This window comes from Pteropus alecto, unplaced genomic scaffold (assembly GCF_000325575.1).
Source record: "Pteropus alecto unplaced genomic scaffold, ASM32557v1 scaffold68, whole genome shotgun sequence".
Taxonomy (NCBI): domain Eukaryota; kingdom Metazoa; phylum Chordata; class Mammalia; order Chiroptera; family Pteropodidae; genus Pteropus; species Pteropus alecto.
The window spans coordinates 9,537,377-9,556,038 of record NW_006441386.1 but is presented as its reverse complement, the minus strand read 5'-3'; the positions used below and the strand labels follow the sequence as shown (position 1 = coordinate 9,556,038).

General features: G+C 37.5%; 1 protein-coding gene across 2 annotated transcripts in view; it reads right to left on the bottom strand.

The window, feature by feature from the left end:
• Positions 1-2,270: 2,270 nt before the first annotated feature.
• The window catches only part of TRIM4 (tripartite motif containing 4), a 26,279-nt gene continuing 9,887 nt past the window's right edge, over positions 2,271-18,662 (bottom strand). For both annotated transcript variants that reach the window (XM_025051522.1, XM_006918648.3), the window contains 5 exons: positions 16,310-16,405; positions 15,395-15,625; positions 10,043-10,065; positions 9,682-9,779; positions 2,271-4,221 (listed from right to left, as the gene is read on the bottom strand). In XM_025051522.1, coding sequence (XP_024907290.1) covers positions 3,635-4,221; positions 9,682-9,779; positions 10,043-10,065; positions 15,395-15,625; positions 16,310-16,405 — 1,035 coding nt within the window. In that variant the 3' untranslated portion in view covers positions 2,271-3,634. The remainder of the gene's footprint in view (positions 4,222-9,681; positions 9,780-10,042; positions 10,066-15,394; positions 15,626-16,309; positions 16,406-18,662) is intronic.

The window sequence follows — 18,662 nt, the reverse complement described above, 5'->3', positions numbered from 1 at the left end:
ATCCTCAGAGACGCACCCAGAAATGTTTTACCAGCTATCTGGGCATCCCTTACTTCACTCATATTGACACACACAATTAACCATTTCAGAGGTCTACAATAAATCTTTTTAAATATTGATAGAACACTTCCAGTTTCAGCTCTAACATGTAAAAAATTTGTAAATCATAACTCATATCCTTAAAGAAAAAAAAATGAGAAAACTGAAAATCAATGGACTTTCTTGGACCTACCAAAGAACTGAGGTTGTATGGCAAATTGTCACCACCAAATCTAGATAGACAAGCAAATCTAGAGTTTTAGCTGAGACATGCCTACCTAAAGCAGAATCTACCAGAGCCATAAACTGGTAGGATACTTAAATGGTAGATTTGATGAACTGCTGGAGGTTGAATGTGGGTTAGCTTGAAAAACTTCTGGACACTGCAGGATTAGAGAGCGTGGCACATATTCATGGGTTTTACCTCCAGAAATGCCACCAAATAGAGTGAAAAGTTGAGAAAGAACCCCTCATGGCACTGGCAAGGGGAGAAATAAAAATCGATGGAAAATGAGCCCAGTGTTTTCCATAACAAAACCTTTGTCTCCAGGGGAAAAAGATGTTAGCTGAGCCTTATCCAGGGTCACGCAGTGTGGGTAGCTTATAGCACCAATGTATGTACCTACCAACTTCGGAGGCTGAGTGATAAAGTTTAGATTGAAATCTGAGATGGTCAAAGTCACCCGGAGAAAATGGAGGATAAAGTCACTGTAAATTGTCTTCTGAGTTTTAATTGTTGTTCCTCAAGCTAAAGTTTCTGTGGTGAAATACACTTGAGAAAGGCTGCGTAACAAATGCCCCTCCCAATGAGTCATGTAACACATTAACATAGTAAAAACTCAGAGAAATCCCTAAGTAAAATTGAAAACTATTACAAATTTATTCTCAACCCTGTCGATGCATCAGAAGCTTCGAAAGAGTTTGATTTTCAGTAATCGTAACACTTGGGTCCCATGCCATACCTGAGGTGATAAGAGAGACCAATCTCAAGACTCGAAAAAAAAAAGGCAAAGAATTGTTAATAAGATAGGTAAAGTAACAGAAAATAAATCTCTCAGTAAAAGATGCATTTGCACTAAGTAGTAAACAGATCAGAATGTGTCACCCCAAGATATGCCGCTTTGACATAAAAATTATTTTGAGCTAAAAGCAATTAACAATAAAACCAGAAAAAGCTCCCCCTTTTTTGCCTAAAAGCAGGCTATAAATTCTCCTTTTATTAGAGTGAGACTCTTAGCCCAGGCATAGCACCAAAAGAATCTGCAAACAAACATTACCCCATTTCCTCATATATATTTATCTTCCCACAGTCAGCCACCCTTGGAAGCCTAAAATTCCTTTTCTTTGTCCTATCATTTCTTCAAAAATTTAGTTTTCTTTATTGAAGATACTGTGTGAACCAGAATTCTTAAGCCACCATTTTGAGTTACTCTTCATTTTAGATTTCTCCTGCATGATGTATGATGCACATGTTAATAACCTGTTTTTCTCTTGTTAATCTTTTCATTGAGTCCCAGATAAAAACCTAAGATGGGTAAAGTTTTAGCTCCCCTACAGTAGTATAAAGCGGGATAAGCTTCCCAAGGACCAGATATTAACAAGGCAGGTACTAGAGGAAGTCCTGATGGGATCTACTAATTTCCTCGGGTTGCCATAAAAAAGTACCACAAACGGAGTGGTTTAAAACAAAAGAATTGTCTCACAGTTCTGGAGGCCACACATCTGAAATCAAGGTTTTGGCAAGCCCATGTTCTCTTGGAAGTTTCTAGGGAGAATTCTTCTTTGCCTTTCCCAGCTTCTAACAGCTCCAGGCATTCCTTCCCTTGTGCATAATTCCAATCTCTCCCAGAGCCATCTTCCCTCTGTATCTTCACACGGCATTTCCACATGTATGTACAAACTTCACTCTTATTATAAGGATACCAATCACATTGGATTAGACCCACCCTGACGACCTCATCTTAATTTCCAAATAAGGTCATATTCACAGGTAGGACTTCAACACATCTTTTCGGAGGACATATTTAACTCATAAGAGCAAGTATCTTGGAGAGTTAAGGAGAACTCAGCAGAAATCACTGAATAACGGAGTTGCACAGGCAGAACAGGAAGAAAAGCCAGTGGGCTGGGATAGGGGTTAGGAAGGGTGCTGGAAGCTTTGAAAGAAGCCTTGTTAAATCACTGCCAGGAAATCTACTGAAAGTCTGGGAAGAAACACATTAAAATGTCAGTAATGGTGGAATCACTGGTGACTTTAATTTTCTTTACATTTTTCATATATTCCAAGTTTTCTACAATAAGTACACAACTTTAAACGAGAGAAACGATCATTATTTAAAAAATAACTATCCAGTAACTTTCACAATCCTCAGAGTGTGTACAATCTAGGGCAGAAAGGTAAAGTGAGAAAAACACACATACCAGATAAAAATACATGAGAAAATAAGAAACAAAGATGATGCTGAACCACAATCTGCATTCAATAAACGCTTACAAGTAAATGTAGAGAAGGAAAGCATGTAGGCTTTCATCTCAGACAGATCTGGATTAATCCCAACACTTCCACTGCCAGCTAAGCAACACTGAGTGAGTTATTCTAAAAGTTTGTTTTCTCATTTGAAAAAATAGGATTTTAATTTCCATCTCACTGAGCTTTTAGAAGAGTCATAGGAGAACATTATGTAAAAAGACCAGCACAGTGTAAATACTTGGTTTTTTAACATTTTCAATATGACATTAATAAATTTGCATATACAATATATGAATTTGAGAAATGGATAGCATAACAAATGCTTGAGGCTGAGACACGGTCAGATGAAGAGAAGTAACAGCATGGGCAAAGTACGGGAACACTGCCTCAATTTTCTGATCCAGAAAACCAAGGGATATCAGTACTTACTGGAAAGAGGAATTACATGACTGAGTAGAAAGGGATTCTATGAATCTGTTGAGTTTCAGAAAAAATGAAATAAGCCAAAACTGTGAGCTATCCATGCTATGTGCCTAGAGTACCAGTTAGGATACTTCGGACTGCAAGTAACCAAAATGCAACTGAAACTGCCTTTTATAATAATGGAGCAATAATCTCAATATAACAAGGTTGAGACTTTGGAAATTCCAAGTTTGACAATGCCAACAAAGATCATGTTTCTTCTTCCTTCTCACTGTTACTGACTCTCCTCAGTTCCAATACAGCTGCTAACATCAGAAGAGGGGATGTGTCTTCTCAAACATTGTTTTAGCAGCTACAGAAACTTTCCCCAGAAAGTTTCCTCACCTTGGAAAATTTCCCATCCTATCTCACTGGCCAGAATTACCTCACATGGGACTGCTCCTCCTGAAGTACATGGTGGGTGCACACCAGAAGAGGAGAGAGGTGGAATAAGTGGCTACTAGAAAGGCAACCAACAGTGTCTGCCATATCTGTCTATGCACAGGACATACAGGGAGCTGAACAAAACATGAATTAAAAATGAATGGATAGAACTGCTGTACTATCAAGGATCAATATCCATGAAGTGAAAGAAGAGGGCCAAGGGATGGATGTCCCCAGACTGAGATACAGGGAGGTATTCTTGGTCAGGGAAAGAACAGCTCATTTCCCACCAGTCACTGGTGGGATGACTAAAGATGCTAATGGGCTCAACCAAAAAAATGGCCGGAGACGTGAGACTAAAGGACAAGAAAAAGTGTGCAGGTGCACTCCATCCACAGCACTGTAGAATGAGATATCCCCAGCCCCATGATCTAGGAAAACTCCCACCCGGTGAAGAGCTGGCTCTTGCCTGATAGAACTTACGGAAGAGCCTGTTAGGGGCCGATAGCCAGCAGAACTCCAACAAATAGCCCAGATGCCCTCATTGGGGCACATTTCTGAACTACTAGCAATCCCCATGATGTCTTCTCGACACACCCCCACCGCAATCTCCAGGCTATCTCGGCTCTCAACTTCCCAGTAATGTTTCCCTGAAGTGAAAACGTTTTTTCCTAAAACACAGGGTAAGTGCTGAAATTTCTCCAAAACATGAGTGTTCTGCTGAGGATTCTTCCATCCAGTAAAGTAGTTCCACGCTGTAGAAAATAACGGCCAAGAACTGGCTGATGCTCCATTTTTCACGTACCTCCCTTCCTGGGAGAAGATAAGTTTGGGATGAGCTGTGTCTATAGCTGGACTGACAACCACTGCAAAGAAAATGAGAGCTAAGATAAATAATGCAACGGCTTACCACCAACCCTCCTCCAGAAATGCCCATCTTTTCCAACTTCAGTTCCATCCTTCACCTCCTAACCAGTACTATCAGAGATGAGACTCCTCACTGCCTCTCTACTGATGCTCACTCAGTGGGCCTAGTGGCTATGTTATGACCTGTAGCAACCTGAAATCCTCATTTCCTTTCTGCTCTAAAAGACTAATACCTAGAAAATGGGGAGCTCATTATTTCATGGCCCTAAGTCACAATCAGCACAAAATTTGGAGAAACATTAACAAATTTTGACTTGCTGAATCAGAACTAGCCCAAGGTTGGTTCTTCGTACAGGTACACGACATCATCATTAACAAGGTTTCTCTTCACTGGTTCCAGGTGTTCTCTGGGCATCTCCACAAGCCCCCAACAGATAACTCAAAATGGAACTCATTATCCTAAGTCCCCTTCCACCATCTTTGTACTGATCCCCCCTCAAACGCAGACATCATTGTCCTCTTTATTCTTTAAGGTATAGAGCATTAACTCTCCCTAAACATTCACACTCTGAAATCTTGAGGTTACTTGACTCTTTTCTCCCTCTGACCTTTGATAACTAATTAGCCACCAAGTTCTATCCACTCTACCCCTGAATTATCAGGTTCTTTTCCTCCTCTCCACTCCCGTTGCCACTGTCTTCACTTGGACCTTCAGAATCTCTCACTTTAACTCTGTCTGTAACATCTTCCTTGGTCTCCCTGCCTCCAAATTCTCTTTCCTCTCAGACTGTCCACGTCTCTCTAGTTTGTCTTGTTTTTCAATCAGGAATGGATATTAGGTTTTGACAATGTTTTTTACGCATCAACTGAGGTGATCATAGTTTTCTTTTTGGTTCGCTAATGTGGTGAATGACGATTACTTTTCAAATGTTAAACCAACCCTGCTTTTCTTGGATAAATCCCATTTGATTGTGATGTATTAACCTTTTAATGTTAGATTCAATATGTTAAAATTCTCTTTAGAACTATTCTATGTTCATGGGGAACATTAATCTACACCAATAGGAAGTTCTTTACTCTTGTAATGTCTTTGACTTTGGTATCATGGTAATGTAGGCCTCATAGAATAAATTAGGAAATATTCTTTCCTCTTCAATTTTTTTGTAAGAATTCATATAGAATAGATACTTATTTCTTAAATATTTGGTGAGTTCACCAGTAAAACCATTTAGGAAGGTTTTTAACTACAACACCAATCTTTAAAAGAAATGAGGTTATTCCGGTTATCTATTTTTTCTTGAGTAAGTTTTGGTCATTTGTATCTTGTAAGGACTTTGTCCATTTCACCTATGCTGTTGAATTTATCAGCATAAAGTTGCTCATAATATTCCCTTATTATCCTACCATCATCTGTAGAATATGTAGTGATGTCGCCTCTCTTTCTTGATGTTAGTAATGAAGAAGGGCCCGGTTGAGACCTCCGCAGTAAAGGCCTTAGAGTCTCCAGCTTCACGTTCCCTTGTCCTATAGTTTAACAATAGACTGCCCCCAGCAGCTTGACTCAGAGGTTGGAACATTCCCTGCCATAAAAAGTTGCCCTGAAACTTATGATTAATGCCATTATGCTTCCTGACCACAATCCTTCTGGTTTAGCATTCTTTCCAGACTATTCTCATCTTTGTTCAGGGTCGCTAAAGCCACCAGAAGACCACGTTGCCAGAGGAACAACTCTGTGAAGCATAATAGATTCCCCCCAGAACCATCTTGTAGTCCCTAGAATAATGTCTTGATTTTCCCTTAAGTACCCTAAGCTGGACCGAGAAGGCAAGGCAGTTTTTAAGGTGTTAATCTGCTGCCTTCTCAGGTCACCAGTACTCTGACGATAAACGCTTATTCTAAATGTCCCAACTCCTGCATCAGTCTATTGGCTGAGTGGCACAGGCAGCACAAGCCCCAGACTCAGTTGCCCTCTGGTCTCAGTAATGTGTGTCTTTTTTTTTCTAGTCATTCTGGTTAAAGGTATATCAACAAAATCAATAATCTGAAAAAAAGGCCTTTTGGTTTCATTATTTTTTCTGTTTTCCTGTATTGTATTGCAGTGATTTCTATGTCCATTATTTTGTTTACTCTGGGCTTTATTTGTTCCTTTTTCCAGTGTCTTAAGGTAGAAACTGATCACTGATGTGAGAACTTTCTTCTTTCTTAATATAGGGTAGTGCTATAAATTTTTCCATAAGTACTGCTTTAGCTGCATCCCACCATTTCTGATGTGTTGTGTTTTCCTTGTCATTCAATTCGAGGTACTTTCTATTTCCCTTTTGATTTCTCCTTTAATTTGTGAATTATTGAGAAGTGTATTATTTAGCTGCCTAACATTTGGGGGATCATCCAAGGATATTTTATTACTAATAGCTAACTTAAATGCATTATGGTCAGAAAACATACTTTGTATAACTTGAATCCTTCTGAATTTAATGAGATTTGTTTTATGGGCTACCTTGGTTTATCTAGTAAAACATTCCACATACATTTAAAAAGAATGTGTATTCTTCTGTTGTTGGGTGTTCTACAGTGAGGTCAAGTTGGCTGCTAGTGTTCTCCAAGCCTACTAATATATCCTTGCTGTTTTCTGCCTACTTATTCTAAAAATTGAAAAAGTACTGAAAACTCCAGCTATAATTGTAGATTTGTCTTTTTCTCCTTGCAGCTCTATTAGTTTTGCTTAATGTATTTTAAAGCTATTGTTAGATATACAAATGTTTAGAACTGTTATGTCCTCCTGATGAATTGACCCCACTTATCAGAAAATGACCTTCTTTATCTCTGGTAATATTTGCTCTGAAATCTACTTTGATATGAAAATAGCCACTCCAGATTTCTTTTGACGAATGTTAGCATGGTATATCTTTTTCCATTGTTTTACTTTTAACATACATGAATCTTTATATTTAATGTGTTTCTTGCCACATATATAGCTGAGACTTGTTTTATCCAATCCAATTAATCTCCATCTTTTGATTAGGATATTCAGACCATTTACGTTTAATATGATTATTAATATAATTTGGTTTGTATCTATCATCGTTACATGTTTTCTATTCTTTTCCTTTTTCTGCCTTCTTTTTGATTAATCAAACATTTTTTATTATTCCACTTTATCTCTTTTGTTGGCTTATTAGCTATAACTGTTTTATTTTAGTGGTTGCTGTGAAGCTTATAGTATACATCTTAAACTAAGTCTACCTTTCAAGTGATGTTACACCATTTCACATATAAGAACTATATAGTATACTTCCATCTCTCCCCTCCCAACATTCATGCTATTGTTCTTGTATATTTTACTTGTAAATGTTACAAACTCCATGGTGTTGTGTATTTAAACATTCATTAGTCAGGGTTCCCAGGAGAAACAGAAAAAAACAGACTATGAATGTATACATAGAGAAAGAGAATATAAGGAATTGGCTCACATGATTATCACTGGTTTTGGTGTAGTTTTCATATTTCTTGGGCTTAAGGTTTATTGGGTTTATCCAATCTGTGTACTTATAGTTTTCAACAAATTGTGAAAATTTTGGCCATTATTTCTTCAAATATTTTTTGTCTCATCCCATCCCACTCCTCTCCTTCAGGGACCCCAATTAGCATATATAAGGCTATATGAAGTTGTCCCACAGCTCACTAAGGCATCATTTTTTGTTTTTGTTTCCTCTGTGCATTTCCTTTTGCAGTTTCCAGTGCTTCATTTTCAACTTCACTAATGTCTAATCACCACCTATTAATTCCAACCAGTATTCTTCATCTCTGTCACTGTAGTTTTCATCTCTAGAAATTTGATCTGGGATTTTTTATATATCTTCCTTATCTCTATATGCCTATTATGGAACAGTTATAAAAATATTATTGTCCTATGCTTATTGTAACATCCTGATCAATCCTGGGTCAGTTTAGATTGATTATTCTCGTTATGGGTCACATTTTCCTATCTTTTTGCATGCCTGGTAATCGCTGATTGGATGCCAGGCATTGTGAATTTACGTGGTTGGGTACATACTTATTTTTTAAAATCCCAATCGATCTTCTTGAGCTTGTGCTGGGATGCAGTTACTTGGAAATAATTTGATCATTTGGGGGTCTTGCTTTCATGATTTGTAAGTTAGGTCCAAAGCAGTGTTCAGCAAAGGGCTAATTACTGCTCACTAATGAGGCAAGATTTACTCTATCCAGTGCCCCATGAATTAAGAGTTTTCCAGTCTGGCTTGTAGGTACAAGCACTGTTCCCAGCCCTGTATGAGCACCACAAACTGTTCCTTCTAATCATTTTAGAAATCTGCTTCCTCAACCTTGGGTAGTTTACAAGCATGTGCTGATTGGTACTCTGCTGAAAACTCAGAGGGTGCCTCTGCAGATCATCAGAGCTCTCTCTATATATACAGTCTTCTCCTTTCCAATACTGTCCAATACTCTGCAAATTGTCACTTTTTTGTTCTCCCTGGACTCTCAATTCCATTCTTCAACCCATGGAGTCTACCTGGCTCCACCTCTGCTAATCCTTCCTGAGATGGCCTGAAAACTCTCTCAAGGATATAGGCCGAAACAATCATAGGGCTCACCTCATCTGTTTCACAATGCTCAGGGATCATTGTCCTTCACTGCCTAATGCCCAGCATTCTGAAAACTTTTCTTTCTAGTATTGTTTTGTTTTGTCTGTTTTGTTTTGTTTTTAACTAACTGAATTTCAGGCAAAGAGTAAATCCAGTCCCTGTTACTTCATTTTAGCTGGAAGAGAACATTCACAACATGGTTCTTAATCAGGGATGTGTATGTGAGAACTGTCTGCATAGCTTTTACAACATGTACGTGCATTGGTACTTCTCTGAAGATTCAATAAGTTTATCTTCAGTTTTTCCTACACTCATCTTCTCAACCTCAGTTCTAACTTTTCCCCACAATGCACCTTATGGTTTAGTCACACTGGATACCCTCTGCTCCATTTTCTCCACACCTTAGCTCATGCTGTTGCCTCTGCTTAGAAGAGTACACCCTCTTTTTCCACTTGGCAAACTCCCACTCATCCCTAAATCCCAGAACAACTGTCATCTCTGCCATGAAAACTTCCCTACTTCACCTCAAATAGAGCTCTCCCTCTGTACGTCTGTAATATTTTATTCGTACCACTGATAAACACTGAATCCCACTTTACAGTAACTGATATGTCTATCCAACTTGTTTATGAATTCTTAGAAGGAATAGATCTTTTTCTTTTTGAATTACTAGTACTTTATAACACACAGTGTGTGTTAAATAAAATTTTTTTTAATGAAACATATATCTATTCCTAAGTCGTTACCACTTTTCCTGACACTCCTGTTATCTACATGCTCTGTTTCCTCTTTCCTTTCCAGATTTCTTATTTAAAAGACTTCTAGGGAGCTCCAACTCCTAGAAATTCTGCTTACCTTGGAATAGCTTCAGCATTTCCTTCATCAACGGTATACGGCACACGGTATTCACCTTTAGAACTTCAAGGGTATAGTCCATATTCTGGTCCTCACTCCTAAAAAAAAGTACAGAAGGCTGTTCTTCTTAGGAGATAACTAGGGCAGCCAAGACCCCTAACTCTCATGTGAAGTTTCCAAGCCCAGAGTTCAGACCATTTCTCTCCCATTCCTCCTTGAAAAAATGAAGAGAATTCCTCCTCCACAGACCTCTCAAGGGGTGGCTGGATTGCTCAATGGAGCCCAGGCCTTGTTTCCCCACTGCTCAAGCTGTATCTTTACTATTCCACTCAGGCCCCCATAAGAAAGCAGGAGCTCATACCTGGTCAACAGATCTTTTGGATCCTGTGAAGAGAAGAAAGAAATAAATTATGTACCTTCCTCTTGAGATCTAGTACTCAACTTGTGGGCAGGTATTTTTCTCTCAGTTGCTTTTGTTAATGTGACATATGATCTCATGCTGCCAAAGCCAACGATTGACACAACGTCATCTTTTTTCTCATGTGACCCCTCTGTACTATTTGACAATGTCCATCAATCCCTTTCTTGAAACCCCATTCTTTCTCCTAAATTTAGCACTATGACATTAACTCTCTCATGGCTTTTCGCCTACTTTTCCATCTATTCTCTATCAATCACAGAAAATAACAAATGTTGGTGAAGATGTGCTGGGAATTTAAAATGGTTCAGCCACTTTGAATAACAGTTTAGCAGGTTTTTTGTTTTGTTTTGTTTTGTTTTTGGTGACATTGGTTAATGAAATCCATTAAGTTTCAGGTGTACAATTTAACAGTAAGGCATATATATATTGTATTGTGTATTCATCGCCCATAGTTAGATTTCTTTCTGTCACCACATATTTGACCCCTTTTACCCCATCAACCTCCTCCTACACCCTCTACCCTCTGGTTACCACTAGTCCATTGTCCATGTCCATGAGTCTGTTTGTTTGTCCTGTTCATTTGTTGCTTTTAGGTTTATACCCCATATATAAGTGATCTCATGTAATTTTCAACTTTTTCTGTCTGGCTTATTTCGTTTAGCATGATTATCTTGAGGTCCACCCATGCTGTTGCAAATGGCAGTATTTCATCTCTTATGTATATATGTACCACAGCTTCTTTAGCCAATCATCTATCATAGGACACTTTTGTTGCTTCCATGTCCTGGCCACCATGAGTAATGCTGCTATGAACATCGATGTGCAAATATCTTTTCAGATATGAGTTTACAAGTCTTTGGGGTAAATACCCAGTAGAGGGATTGCTGGATCATATGGTAGATCAATTCTTAGTTTTTTGAGGAACCTCCATACTGTTTTCCACAGTGGCTGTACCAATTTGCAATCCCACGAGCAGTGTATGAGGGTTCTTTTTTCTCCGCATCCTCTCCAACATTTGTTATTACTTGTCCTGTTGATTATAGCTATTCTAACAGGTGTAAGATGGTATCTCATTGTGGTTTTCATTTCTTAAAAAGTTAAATATAAATAGACCATACAGCCCAGCAATTCTGCTTCTACTATCTACCAAGAGAAATGAAAACATGTTGACACAAAGAATGGCAGGCAAATGTTCAGAGGAGCACCATTCATAATAGCCAAAAGGTAGAAACCACCCAAATGGCTATCAACTGGAGAAAAGATAAAGAAAATGTGGTGTATTCTACAATGTATACCATTCAAGAATTTAAAAAATGAATGCAAATACAAAACTAACATAACCTCAGAAACATTATACCAAATGAAAGAACCCTATACAGAAGCCCACAGACTTTATGATTCTGGTTACGTGATATATTCAAAAAAGCAAAATTTACAGAGGCAGAAAGTAGGTTGTTTGAGGCTGGGGTTAGGAACAGGATTAACTATAAACAAGCACAAAGAGATCTTATGGAAATGCTCTAAAACTGGATTGTGGTAAGGACTGCATAACTCAGTAAAAATATAAAAATCGCTCAATTGTACACTTAAAATGGATGAATTATATAATATTATTATACTTCAAAAAAGCTTTTTTTTTTTTTTAAAAGAATATATCCAAATGGTTAATTACCATTTGAAAAAGTACTCAATCTCATTAGTTATCAAAGAAATGCCATCTACCTTTCGGGAGGAAAGAAGAGGTGCTGATTGAAGGTATGAGGTAACATTATACATCATTTAGGATGGTTAAAATGAAATAACTGACAATTCTAAGTATTGATGAGGATATACAGTAACTGGATCTCCCATATATTGCTCACAATAGTGTAAATTGGTACAACCAGTGTGATCAGGAATTGCTTTCATTGGTACATAACTGACAGCGACGTATACATGTGTGCACTAAAAAGAAACATGCTTGTAACTGCTTTTTTTAACAGTAATAACTAGAAACAACCCAAATTTTGCTAACAGTAAAATGAATAATACGTTTTGGTATGTTGCTACAATGGAATACTGTTGGCTCTCCACTGGGTTCTCCTTCTATGGATTCAACCAATTGCAGGTAGAAAAGATGTTTTTTAATGTTACGTTGTTGCTAATTGTAGTTAGGCCTACCATAATTGCATCTATACTGAACATGTACAGACATTTTTTCCTGTCATTATTCCCTAAAAATACAAAATAACAACTATTTACGTTGCATTTTATGTATGTATTATATATATGTATATGTAATCTAGAAATAATTTAAAGTATACAGTATTGGATGTGGCTCCATAGTGTAGTGGTTAGCACATCTGCTTTACACTCAGAAGGCCCTGGGTTCAGGGCCCAGGTGGAGCCACAGACCATACCCCGGGTACGCCAGGTGCCCGGCCTCGGGTGCACGCAGCGAGCATGTGGGAGCAGACACCCCACCTTCAGAGATCCAGTTCTTAAGGGGAAATGGCAACATCCATAGGCCAGGGGTGGAAGTGGGGTGGCAGGGGTGATTAAAGAGGGGGGGGAAGTATACAGTAGGATATGTATAAGTTATATGCAAATCCTACGCATTTTAATAAGGGACCTGAACATCCATGGATTTTGGTATCCATGGGGAATCCTGGAACTAATCTCCCACAGACACCAAGGCACAGCCATACTATACAGCAGAGTTTTCAACCTTAGCACTACTAACATTTTGGGCTGAAAAAGTTTGCTGGGAGCAGGAGCAATGGCGTGTCCTGTGTATGATAGGATGTTTACCAGCATCCACAGCTTCTAAACACTAGATGCTAGTAGTAACCACCCCTGAGTTGTGATGATCAAAAATGTCTCCAAACAGTGCTCATTGGGGAACAAAATCACTGGTTGAGAATTACTGCTATGCAGTGATGAAAACAAACATCTGTTGCTACCTACAACATGAATTAATCTCACAAACATAATGTTGAGCAAAATAAGCCAGACATAAAGATTCTTATTCAAAAATAAGCAAAATAAAAGTGTGAGAAGTCTCAACAGGGACTATTTTGAGGAGGGAAGGGACATTGAAGAGGGTTTCTGGGATGCTATTTGTGTTCTATTTCTTTCTTTCTCTCTGTCTGTCTCTCTGTCTCTCTGTCTCTCTCTGTCTCCTCCCTCCCTCCCTCCCTTCCTTTATTATTATTATTTATGCCTACAGCACCTGATCTTCCTAGGTGGTCTCCCATCCAAGTACGAACCAGGCCCGACCCTGCTTAGCTATGGAGATCAGACATCGGGCTTGTTCAGGGTGGCATAGACCATGGACTATGGCTCCAGTGGGGCACGAACCCAGGACCTTCTGTGTGTAAAGCAGACGTGATAACTGCTACACTATGGAACCATGTCCAGTGTGTTCTATTTCTTGACTTTTGTGGTGGTTACATGAGTGGGTCACTTGGTAGCAATCTGTCAAGCTTATGATTTACATATTTTCTCCATGGATGTTATACTTAAAATGTTTTTAAACATGTTTATTTAGTTAAAGCAATACTTTAAGCTATATTTTCTTTATTTAGTTAAAGCAATACTTTAACTAAATAAACATGTTTTTAAATATGTTTATTTAGTTAAAGTACTGCTTTAACTAAATAAAGAAAATATAGCTTAAATATATTTATCAGCAAACAAAAAAAAAGAATATAAATAAGCTAAGCATACCAACTCAAGAGACTGAAGAAAGAGCTACAAAGCAAACCCAAAAACCCAAAAGGAAGAAAATAATAATGATAAGAGTAGATAGTAATCATTTCACTGTAGCTTGACAGATTAATACCAAGCAACAAAATATGGTGAATGGACACATGGATTAAATGTATATACAGTTACAAGAGTGGCTCTTAAAAACATAGTGCCCAAGGAAAAAAACAAGAAAGAGAATGCAACAAGAACTCTCACTGCATAACTTAAAAATACATAAACCCAAGCAATACTGTATATTTTGCAAATAAAAAAATTAAAGCACAATGAACGTTTTCATTTTCAATGTTTCTAAGAAGAATGGAAAGGAGTTATAGACTAAAAGTGAAGGAATAAATGAAAAACATGGATGGATAGATGAATGGATGTATAGATGAATGAATGAATGAATTAGTAAAATATGTCCTCTTAGGCTCTGAGATTCTATGATCCAGTTCTATCTTTAATCATTTGCCTAACCTCACACTTATGTTGGATGATATGTTTTTTTGTAAGCACTTTGCTGGCTCCTGTGTACCTTTGAGGTTTCAGACTCTGACTAGACATTAAACCTATATTTATAAAAGTGTTTAAATGTGTTATTTCAAGGATTCTGCTAGAGTATATGACTGGATATGTAATGGGAACTTCACTGTTCAAGCAAGTTGTAAAAGTTCTAGACAATTCTTGGAAATCATTACATCTAGATGCCACATAACTCCCAGCTAACAATTTCTTGTTGAAAATACTGGTCAGTGGGTGATGTTTCCATCTTCCTTAAGAGTAGAATAGAATGTTGTCTCCTGCTGATGAGAAAATAGTAATAGTAGATTGAAGGTATTCTTGAGAACACCCTTCAATGGTTCATTTTTAGTCACATGAGATGGAGAAAAGAGACATTCTGAGGGCGCTAAGACCAAAGGTAAATTATTTCAGTGAGAGGAAAAAAAGAGGCAGTCACAAAAGTTGGACTGCACCCAAAAACTGAAAGAAGCTATAAGGGCACTTTACCTACAGAGGATATAAAGGTAAAAATTAACTTATGATAATAAACTGGTCTAAAGTCCCAAATTTAAGGGCTAATGAGTTAGAATTATAATCTTTTAAAAGTTGCTAGGTATAAAAATTATTTACATGAACATACTAATCAAAATCTGGGGCTAAGAACAAAATTATATCAAGCCATGATTGTAATGATTAAAATTTAGTGAGAAAGATAAATTTCTCCTAAAAACTGTTGATACAATTATCTACTTTGTGATTTTGTTTTGTTTTACTGTTTTAACAAAAAATTATGAATGTATAAATAAGACAAATAGAAAAGTCTTAGATGTGCTTCACATCCTAGATAAACTATGAGACCAAGTGAATCATACCTACATTTTACATTAATTTCTTTTGAATAGTAAATCTTTGGCTCTTTAATTGTATGACAGTAGTAATGCAATTATCGACAGAGAAAATATTTCTTCTTTTAAACCCACTCACTAGGAAAGACATTCAGCTCTAAAGACAAGAGATAGTTCAGTTAGTGATGTTTAGTAACCCCTCCCCTGCCTGTCTCACCTGAAGCAACTCCAGGATGGAGCTCTGGTTCTTCTCCTTGACTTCTAAGATGAGCTCCTTCAAGGAAGTGATTATCTGATTGAGCCTTAATGTATTCTCATCCCATTTCTTCTTTGTCTCTTCTTCTTCTTCTCTCAGTCTCTCAAGAAACAGTTGCTCTTCTTCAGCCAGAAAGTGGTGCAGCTTTGCAAACTCTGCACTTAATCTCAATTGCTGAATCTTCATCTTGTTCTATAGCCACATGAGATTTTCTCAGTCCTTGTTCTGCCTGGTCCTTCCTCCTAAACTCCTTGCACATGACTCCCCAACAGTCCATGGTCCTTCCCTCCTAATCACCTCCTCTAGAAAAGCTCCTGCCCTCTATTTATACTTACTTGATATCTTTATACGGGTCTTTATAGCATTAATTCGTCTTTGTAACATCTGAGTCTCTACTACTGGTAGCAATGCCTTCTTTGTGTACTTTTTAAACTAAAATGCACTTTCATATTTATTATTTAGTTTACCCCTCAGAACACCTACTGTTTAGTTTTGTTAAATCTTTAGATATACATGAGTGTACACATATCATGCCTCCCAACTAGACTAGGATCTCTGAAAGCAAAGTCCATTTACTTTCACAATGCCATGGACCCAAACCAACTCCAACCTAGGGCATACACTTAAGAAAATGTGGGAAAGAGAGAGGCACTACCTTAAAGTAGAGGTAGATATGGAGATGAAGTGTATGGAACTCACATCACCCAAAGCCACAGGTCAGTAGGGACAGGTATGTACTTCCTGTTCTATCACCTTATCTGCAAGGGGTCTGACAACCGATGACATCATACAAATTCTTCTCAGTGAAACCCCATAAGGAGTCTCAGACTAAAAGAACCTCAAGGCTAAGAAATGCCCAACCACTTCTGCTGTTACCTTCCACTCTGTTGCATTCTTCTTTTCCATGTCCTGTAAATGCATGGCATTCTTCATCTTGGCTGTCAGACTGCACTGAGTCGCAAGAAGTTTATCCTGCCAGCAGAAACATATATCAGAGAAAAATCATCCCTCTAAGGATCCTCCTTGTTCAAGAGCTAAAAGTCACCTAATCCAAACAGAAAACAATATTGAGAAAATGATGAAGACAGTCATAGGTTGTCTTCAGAATAATATTCTGATCTGAAATTGTTCTAACACTATATACACTTTGCCTATTAAGGTGGCAAAAACTAAAAATTGTTAGAGGATTAATAAATGCCTAGTATCGGCAAGGGAAAAAGCCTCTGGCACCGTAATAGTAGAAAAATAAAAAGCTGCTATCTTTTCGAAGGGCACTGGCAAGACTTAACAAAATTTAAAATGTGTATGATCTTACTTCTAATAATCTATGCAACAAAGCACTAGCAAAAATAATATGTAGAGGAGTATTAACTGCTGCATTATTCATTATCAATGAGAAATTATTAAATAAATTATGGTATATTGATACTCTACATAAATTTCAAGTAGCTATATATTGGCATGTTATATTAAGATAAAACTAAGCTGTAAAACAATGGCATTGTATAATTGTTTTGAAAAGAATGTGTGTTTGTGTGTTTGTGTGTGTGTGTGTGTGTGTGTGTGTGTGCACGCGTGCGCGTGCATGTATGGGTGAACAGAAAGAATACGTGGAATGATATATACCTAAGTATTATTAACACTGGTTATTTCTGGGGAATAAGAATGGCTTAAAAGTTAGGAGAGGGAAAACTAGAAATTTAATACATTTCTGTTTCGTTTTAAGTCTACAAGAGGCATATACCATTTTCTGTAATTTAAAAACCTGAATAAGCTATTAAAAATAAAATGAGTCAATCAGCATTAACAAAGTGGGCTGTAGAGGGGCAGCACCTAATAGCACAATGTGAGACATGACCTTAGCAACAGAAGGCAGGTTAGAGACACACACAAGAGGAAAGCCAGTAGGAACTGATGACCAAATGCCTGCAGGAAGGAGTCCAGATTTAGCCCCTGGGTTCTGGCTTAAGTAAACAGACTATAGGTTATTTACCAAATTAGAAAATATAGGAAGATGAACAATATGTAAATAAAAGGAAGGAAAATAAATTTGACTTGAATAAATTGAGTTTGAGATATCTGTGGGGCATCCAAGTGGATAGAGTTAGCAGTTAAGAGTCAAGAAAGATATCTGAGTTGCAGAAGCAGATTTAGGGGTTAAAGCACAGGTAGCAGCTGAAGCCATGAGTGTGAGTAAAATCACCCAGTAAGATTCTACAGAGTAAAAGGAGGATCAAGGCTAGAAATGGGAACAACTACAAGGGGTACGCAGAGGATGAAAGTCCTACAAAGAAGCTGAATGGCTGGTGAAAAACTATGGGAAAATGGTTTCTCATACACCAAAGAAAGAGAAGATTTAAATTAAAAACTGGTTAAAACTATCAAATGCTGAAGAATGGCCTAGGGTGACTTTCTGTGAGTCCAGATGTACATCAAAATAAAAAGTTTAAAAGACAAAAAAAAGAAATGAATAGAACTAGGAAATAAGCAGCACAATTAATTTTTTAACTCTTCCCTAGAATAATAAAACTAATAGGTATTACTTTTCTTTCAATCATTTATAAATGACAGTGCTTAAAGTCAGATAATTTAAAAGACTGACAATACCAAAGTTGGCAAGATATGGAGCAACCAGAACTCTCATACAATGTTGGTAGGTCTGTGAAATGATACAACCACTTTAGAAAAAGGTCTGAGTAAAACTAAACATACATTAATCCAACAGAAACACAAGGACAAGGAAGCAATGGAAACACTGAGCTACCAGAAAGAAAAAGATAAAATGGCTGTAAGAAGACCTCATATTTCAATAATCACCCTAAATGTAAATGGACTGAACTCACCAATAAAAAGGCACAGAGTTGCAGAATGGATCAAAAAACAAAACCCAACCATATGCTGCCTCCAGGAGACACATCTCAGCTCCAAAGACAAATATAGACTCAAAGTGAAAAGGTGGAAAATGACATTTCGAGCAAATGGCATTCAGAGAAAAGCGGGAGTAGCGGTACTAATATCAGATGAAATAGTCTTCAAAATAAAAAAAAAAAGTAAAGAAAGATACTGAGAGACACTTCATAATGATAAAGGGAATCATGCACCAAGAAGACATAACACTTATTAATATCTATGCTCCCAATCAGGGACCCCTGAAATATATAAAGTAATTACTAACAGAACTAAAGGGAAAAACAGACCAAAACATTATCATAGTAGGGGCCCTAAATAC